General features: G+C 42.5%; 1 protein-coding gene across 2 annotated transcripts; it reads left to right on the top strand.

Moving 5' to 3' along the window:
• Positions 1-1,048: 1,048 nt before the first annotated feature.
• LOC140389559 (extracellular calcium-sensing receptor-like) lies at positions 1,049-8,398 on the top strand. Of its 2 annotated transcripts, XM_072473787.1 has the most exons (5): positions 1,049-1,333; positions 3,217-4,053; positions 4,451-4,678; positions 6,825-6,948; positions 7,058-8,398. In XM_072473787.1, the coding sequence occupies exons 1-5, from the start codon at positions 1,070-1,072 to the stop codon at positions 7,948-7,950; spliced, it is 2,346 nt and encodes a 781-aa protein (XP_072329888.1). In that variant the 5' UTR covers positions 1,049-1,069; the 3' UTR covers positions 7,951-8,398. The 2 variants fall into 2 exon arrangements, with proteins under 2 accessions (XP_072329888.1, XP_072329887.1); XM_072473786.1 differs by lacking the exon at positions 4,451-4,678 and having other exon boundaries at positions 1,064-1,333.

Here is an 8,398-nt window from a genome sequence, read left to right on the forward strand (position 1 = left end):
CAGATTAACACTATTATCATAGAATCATAGAATTTACAGTGCAGGAGCCATTCGGCCCATCGAGTCTGCACCGGCCCTTGGAAAGAGGACTCTACTGAAGTCTACACCTTCACCCTATCCCCGTAACCCAGTAACCCCGCCAAAAAACACCTGGATGGAAATTGGAAATGTAAGTGCTCCCAGTGATGCGGCAACCCCGATGTTGAATTCTTAAGTTACTTCTCATTCGAAAACTCTGAATATTTTTCCGCGTTGACTTGCAATATTTAAGAGACTTCCGAAAGATCTAATTCTCAATGATTAAAACTGCATCTTATCAATCAGCTGTCGGATATTGATTAAACCCAGTCGTCATAAATTCTGAGAGCTACCGTTAATTCCATTAAAAAGTAAGTTAACAGCAGCAACTCAGATCGCGATTTGTTGAGATTTTACTCGGTTTTGTTTTGGTTGCCGTTACTTATTGATACAAATATAACACGCGAGTGGCATGGGGGAAGAACTAAACTGTCTCCGACTAAATGGGCCGATGTATTATTGAAGATTATAGAATATCCGAGACTTTTAAAACATTTGGCGCTGTTCAATGCGGCGACTTGAAAAGTTTAACTTAATTTTCCAATCAGAGTCAGGCGGCATTGGATTTTGGTCCTGTTTTCATTTATTCCTCTTCATTCACCTGAGGAAGGAGCAGCGCTCCGAAAGCTAGTGACATCGAAACAAACCTGTTGGACTTTAACCTGGTGTTGTAAAACTTCTTACTGTCCACATCATTTATTCCTGATGTGGAGATGCCGGCGTTGGACTGGGGTGAGCACAGTACGAAGAATGATACGAGGTGAATTCCTGTTCACATTCAGCAAAAACTATTGGACAAGTCCTTTTTAATTTTTCTCTGGTCAGCATGTGACTAGAGTGAATTTTGAAAGTTTGTACAGCGGGTATACTTTGGTCATACTGTGTTAAAGGTTAACGGGCAAGCAGTTTCAATAATCAATGTGCTTGTTTGACGGAACCAACACTGTACTGCCTTCTTCACAGCTTCCGGCACAGGCTCTTCCGTTTCGTAATGGCGATGGTTTTTGCTGTCGAGGAAATCAACAACGACCCGGAACTGCTTCCAAATGTGACCCTGGGATACCGGATATACGATTCCTGCGGCAATCCTCCAATATCTCTAAAAGCAGCCTTTGACTTTTTAAACAGGTTGGGGAAAATCGCATCCAATGTTCCCTGCCAGAGAGCCCCGGATATTTCGGCCATTATTGGAGATTCGGGATCTTCGCAGTCTTTGGCCATCGCGAACCTAATCAGCACTTTCAGAATCCCAATGGTAAAGTCTATAACGGAGGATATCATGAAAATTAAGGACTAGCAATAGAATGTCAGTGTGTGAAATAAGGAATTAACATTATTTGTAAGATTTACATATGGTTTAACGTTTGCTTAAAAATAAGGAATCTGAAACTAATAATCTGAGGCTGTTTAGCACAGGGCTAAATCGTTAGCTTTGAAAGCAGACCAAGGCAGGCCAGCAGCACAGTTCAATTCCCGTAACAGCCTCCCCGAACAGGCATCGGAATGTGGCGACTAGGGGCTTTTCACAGTAACTTCATTTGAAGCCTACTTGTGACAATAAGCGATTTTCATTTCATTTTTATAACTACGACAAATGTCAACATGTAAAATTTAAATGTATTTCAGTATTTTAATTTCAATAAATACATTTGTAAATTAACAGATCATTTCAAATTCTATATTTCAAGTTAAAATATAATAATAATCTTTATTGTTACAAGTAGGCTTACATTAACACTGCAATGAAGTTACTGTGAAAATCCCCTAGTCGCCACATTCCGGCACCTGTTCCGGTACACAGAGGGAGAATTCAGAATGTCCAATTCACCTAACAAGCAAGCTTTCGGGTTGTGGGAGAAAACCGGAGCACCCGGAGGAAACCCACACAGACACAGGGAGAATGCAGAGACTTCACACAGACAGTGACCAAAGCTGGGAATCGAACCTAGGACCCTGGAGCTGTGAAGCAACAGTGCTAACCACTGTGCTACCGTGCTACCTAAAACCGATTAGATACTTCTTACGGCTATTGGCGAATCTCTATAGTTTCAGAGATCTGAAATCAAATTTACAAAGTTAACCCATTAAGGACCACCGAAAAACATTGTCCTGATTTTTGATAACTGCAATTTCGAGGCGAAGGCTTGGAATGTCTAATACCACGATAAGTTTCAGACTTCCTTTTATCGACGTTAAACAGCCTTTCCTTGTTAATTTCACATTTCATCACGAAGATGCTCTTACTTGTGCGATTCCTTTTGATTTCATTGCCAATTATCTAAGTATTTCTCTTAACAACCAATTCCCTGCTTGTCGAGCAAATCCTTAAATGCGCCAATTAACTTACTCGCCTCGAGAGAAAACTCAGCATAGCAGTAAAGTTTTTTTGCTCTGCTTTGTGAGTTAAAATAATGAGGTAATATATTATGTAGTTATTCTTGTGGGTTACGTTTTGCCCCAAACTTCACAGGAGCCTATTAATTTATTCTGAAAGAGTAAAGGGAGGAGAGTCGACAAGAAACTCGAATGACCTATACGAAAGAACGTTAGCAAATGGCTTAACACAAACAACTTTAGAATTAATTGTGGGATTCTGGGAATTCTGATGAAAACCAATTGCCTATCGGTATCAACTTTCATAGCCTTAAAACTCTCAAATTAAAGCGATTGATGCATTAATGGTGTAATGTAACATTGATGGCTGATGCCCTCGTGTGTCAGCTTCAGCTCAGTGGTAAGCACTCGTGCCGTTGAGTCCGGTGGTTGTGGCTGTTTCGTTCTTCGGATGAGACGTCACACTGCGGGCCCATCTGCCCTCTCACGTAAACCTCCCACTATAAAGACATGTTCAGAAGAGCAGGGAAGTTCCGAGCTATCTGACCAATATTTATCCCTCAAACGAAACTTTGAACAGACGAACCAATCATTTATTTCATTGCTCCTTATTGGGGGTCCTCTCTGTGTCCAACTTGGCTGCGGCACTCTCTGTATTCCAACCAGGAACAAACTTCCAAAAAGATTTCATTGGCTGCAAATCGGTTGGCGATGCCCTGGGCTCCTGAAAGTACCATATCTATTCCGGCATTTAGTTTTATTTTGATGTAGAATAGTCTGATCTTCCTTTTTGCTTTGCTGCAGGTGAGCTACGTTTCTACCTGCGTCTGTCTCAGTAACAGAATCGAATATCCGTCGTTTTTCAGAACAATACCGAGTGATTACTTCCAGGTGAGGGCTTTGGCCCAACTTGTCACTCATTTTGGATGGACGTGGATCGGGACGATTAAAAGTGACGATGACTATGGGAATTTTGGAATGCAAGCTTTCAGGAAACTCGTCCGCCGGTCAGGCGTTTGCATCGCTTTCTCGGAGTCCTTCCACAAAACATACTCTGAGGAAAAGTTGCTGAAAACTATAAACACCATAAGGACATCTTCCACACGGGTGGTTGTGGCATTTCTGTCTCAATCGGACATGGCCATTTTGCTCCGGGAAATAGCAGGACAAAACATCACCGGAGTGCAGTGGGTAGGGAGCGAAGCCTGGATCACAACTTCACCTCTCCCGCCGGGACAAAGCAGACAATTTGTTTCTGGCGCGATCGGGGTTGCAATTCGCAAAGTCAGTTCACCAGGGCTGAAAGAATTCCTGATGCAAGTTCACCCCGCTGTGTACCCGGGAAACCCATTTGTGAAGGAGTTTTGGGAGAGAACGTTCAACTGTACGCTGGACAAGATGGGAAACAGAACAACTGGAACTGAAACTGACTCTGTCACCCAGGCATGCACATCAAAAGAGAATCTGCAGACCGCGTATAATACATTTACAGATGTGACTGAGTACAGAGTTACTTACAACGTATATAAAGCCACTTATGCTATAGCTCATGCTCTCCATAATATGCTTTCCTGCGAACTTGGTAAAGGACCATTTTACAATAACAGCTGTGCAGATATTTCAAGCTTTCAACCATGGCAGGTAAATGATGTTTCTGTTTGCTATGAGATGCCACTTTTGAGAAAGTAAGAAGTCTTACAACACCAGGTTTAAGTCCAACAGGTTTCTTTGGAATCACTAGCTTTCGGTTCGCAGCTCTTTCATCAGCTGACTCACCTGATGAAGGAGCTACGCTCCGAAAGCTAGCGATTCCAAACAAACGTGTTGGTCTTTAACCTGGTGTTACAAGATTTCTTACTGTGCCCACCCCAGTCCAACGCCGACATCTCCATATCAGGACCTTTGATAAAATCACTTTTCAGAAAGTGAAATATCAACACGACTTTGATACTTAGATGGACGGAAACACATTTGCATTTTTAAAATAATTTAGCCCAAAAATATCAATCCTTTAACTGTTTTCTTTCCATTTATAAAGCTACTGCATTACCTGAAAACGGTAAAATTCATAACTAAGATTGGCGAAACGGTCTATTTTGATGAAAATGGCGATCCAGTCCCAACCTATGACATTGTCAACTGGCAGCCGAATGCATTGGGTGGCACAAAGATTGTAACTGTTGGTTACTATGACGGATCTGCATTGCCGGGACAAGAGTTTGTTATAAGCGAAGGTGACATAATATGGAGTGGTTCTCAGGTCACGGTAAGGATATTTCATCCTGGCAGTATGTGGGATAATGACGCCGCTGTTTATCCGGGTTTAGGAATAAGTCGAACTTGTAAAAGTCTCCAAACACATTAACGGAGCCAAGTTTTACACATAGTTAAGAATTGCCAAACACCTTTTCTCCGGCAAATAAAGTTGTCATTTACGAACATTGGTCCAATTTGAGCTTCTCTGTTCTACCCTGTGTTTCCAGCAAACGCTGATACAATCAGTTAACACGGCGGCGAGATCATGCCTGTTTTTAATCTCAAAAGCAAATATCAGGCACCAATGTTTGAGGCACAACAGCTAAAACCTATCTCAACTTTAAAATATCGACACAGGAACATATGAAATGAAATGAAAATCGCTTATTGTCACAAGTAGGCTTCAAATGAAGTTTCCGTGTAAAGCCCCTAGTCTCCACATTCCGGCGCCCGTTTGGGGATGCTGGTACGCGAATTGAACCGTGCTGTTGGCCTGCCTTGGTCTGCTTTAAAAGCCAGCTCTTTCGCCCTGTGCTGAACCAGCCCTTACATAGGATTGAGGAACAGGTGGGCAATTCAGCCTTTCGGGCCTGACAATGAAATTGCTCTCTGCGCGTTTTGCGATAATCCATCTGATTCAGGTGGGCAGCGACACTAATCAGATAACTCTTTCTCCGTTATTGTGGGCCCAATTAAATCTTTGAATAATATAACATCGAAAGCAGCCATTCGGCTCATGCTGTCTATGGCAGCGCATTGCAAGGTCGATATTCCTATCTCTGCATTCCCCCCAGAATCTTGTAATTCGCTTCCAAGTATTTTTCTAATTCTCTTTTGAAACTTATTTTTTGAACCTGCTTAGTCGCAATTTCAGACAGTGAATTCCAAACCATCATAACTTACTTTGTGAAATGTGTTCTACTTATATTTCTGTTGGATCTTTGGTAAATCACTTTAATCTGCCCCTTTCTTACGCGGGATGGAGCATCGCGTTATGCAGCCTATGTACAGCCTATTTAATCGCCCCTTGACCTCCTTTTCTCTGGATGGAATAACTTTGGTTTCGCTCGTCTCCGCCATGTAATTTAAGTCCCATCATTCCAGTGAATCCTTCTGCATCATCTCGAAGGGCTTGATATCCTTCCTAATGTGTGGGCCCGGAATAAGACATCATCTGAGGCATAAACAGTGACTTATAGATGCCACCCATAACGTTCTCGCTTCTGTACCCTTCCTCAGTGCAGAAAGCCAAGCTAAGGAACCTATCCGCTTGTTCAACAACCTTCCTTACTTCAAAGTTCTGCTTGAATATGCCTCCGTGTTCTCTGTTCCCGCATTCATTTAAAACTTGCAGCATGTCATTTATTTGGCCCTGATTATTACTTTCTGTGCCATTTTTCCGTTTGCGTGATTTTCTGAGTCAATAATATCTATTAACCCAGAACACAAGGGAGTTTGAGCTTTGGGGGCTGGAGCGGCTGGAATCAAGAAAATGTCGAGCAACTGGTCCTCTTTCACTGACTCACGCTGGCCAGTGGTCTCCGCTCTGCACTTAGATCTTGACGTTCAATAGATTGCTGGCAATTGCAGTATGGGTTTTCATTGGGGAACAACTATCCGAAGGAATAAGAGAAGGAACAATAAGGAAATGGAGCCCAAGAATGAATCAAGGAAAAGGAATCACTGAAAAATATGTATTCAGGATCCACTCCAACTCTTCCAAGGAAAATCGAGCTTATGCCCTTTGAAGCTGTGAATGTCAAGGGACATGGGTGGCACAGTGGTTAGCACTGCTGCCTCACAACGCCAGGCACCTGGGTTCAATTCCAACCTTGGGTGACTCCCTGCCTGGAGTTTGTACGTTCTCCCCGTGTCTGCGTGGGTTTCCTCCGGGTGCTCCGGTTTCCTCCCACAGTCAAAAGATGGTCAGGTTAGGTGAATTGGCAATGCTTAATTTCCTCTTCGTGTCTAAAAGTTCAAGTGAGGTTATGGGGTTACAGGTAAGTGGCGGGGCACTGGGCTCGGGTAGGGTGCTCTTTCAGAGGGTTGGTGCAGACTCGATGGGCCGAATGGCCTCCTTCTGCATTGTAGGGATTCTATGACTAAAAGGAAAGTACATGATGGCTATCTGTTGCATTTTCATTGTCTAAAACAAGGTTCCAAAAGCAGTTTGCTCCGACCCCTGTCCTAATGGAACAAGAAGGGCAACAAGAAAAGGTCAACCGATTTGTTGTTTTGACTGCATACGATGTGCGGATGGTGAAATAAGTAACATGACTGGTAAGAACAAATAGGAGTCCGCCTTTCACAAATAATTTAGCTGTAATTCGTCTGCCAATATTATTGGATTTTTATCATAATTTTCCATTCCGATTGTGTTTGTCTTTAGATTCAACAGAATGCATTCGTTGTCCGCTGGAATACCGGTCTAATCGTCAACGAGATGAGTGCATACTGAAGGAAATTGAGTTCCTGTCCTTTGAAGAAACCATGGGTATTATTTTGGTCACACTCGCATTGTTTGGGGCCTGCATTAGCACAGGCGTCTTCGTGACGTTCTACCTCCACAGACACACTCCTATTGTTAAGGCGAACAACTCAGAGTTGAGCTTTTTGCTTCTTCTCGCGTTGACCCTTTGCTTTTTGTGCTCAATTCCATTCATTGGGGAACCTTCAAGCTGGTCCTGCGCATTACGCCATATAGCATTTGGTATTACCTTTGTTCTTTGTATTTCTTGCGTTCTGGGCAAAACAATCGTTGTGGTGATGGCATTCAACGCAACACTCCCGAACAGAAATCTCATGAAGTGGTTTGGACCCACACAACAGCGGTTAACTGTTATAATTCTTACACTTGTCCAAAGTTTAATATGTGCTGCCTGGTTAACTCTATCGCCACCCTACCCTGAGAAAAACAGCGACTACTTTCACGAGATAATAGTCTTCGAATGCAATGTCGGGTCCACAATAGGCTTTTACTGTGTATTAGGTTACATTGGATTTCTGTCTTGTGTGTGTTTCGTGGCTGCTTTTCTTGCTCGAAAACTGCCTGATAATTTCAATGAAGCGAAACACATAACTTTCAGCATGCTTATCTTTTGTGCCGTTTGGATAACTTTCATTCCAGCGTATGTAAGTTCTCCTGGGAAATACACTGTTGCGGTAGAAATATTTGCCATTCTGTCATCTAGTTCCGGTTTGCTGATTTGCATATTTGCACCTAAATGTTATGTTGTCCTTCTGAGACAAGAATTGAATACGAAGAGATGCTTGATGGGTTAAATTGTTCCAATCAACGATTGACTCAAACAGCACCGAGGGAGGCCCTCTCCTTGTGCCCTCTCCTTGCAAGCGCTCCCCGTTTGACCCCATGACCTTGCTCTGTCCCCATTGCCCTTCGCAATCTTTGATAATTCTTTACATGTAAAGTTAATGGGCTCATAATGCAATTGAGCCAAATGTCGCTTTCATGGGTACACGATTTCCAAGCTGAATCTCACCCTGCAGTGTAAAGAATAAAATTGAAGAATGTTTATAAACTAAAAGAGCTGGAAATAGATTTCAATATCATAAACAAGTGGATTCTGTGGCAATGCAACACCATGTTTGAGATGTAATGTTTCGAATCAAATAAATGTAAAGACTGACGGCAATGAGATGTCGTGAAGATTTGGAATCTACCATAAAAGCAAAGATGGCACAGACAAAATAATAAACGAAATATAACAAA

Source organism: Scyliorhinus torazame, chromosome 14, assembly GCF_047496885.1.
Source record: "Scyliorhinus torazame isolate Kashiwa2021f chromosome 14, sScyTor2.1, whole genome shotgun sequence".
NCBI lineage: Eukaryota > Metazoa > Chordata > Chondrichthyes > Carcharhiniformes > Scyliorhinidae > Scyliorhinus > Scyliorhinus torazame.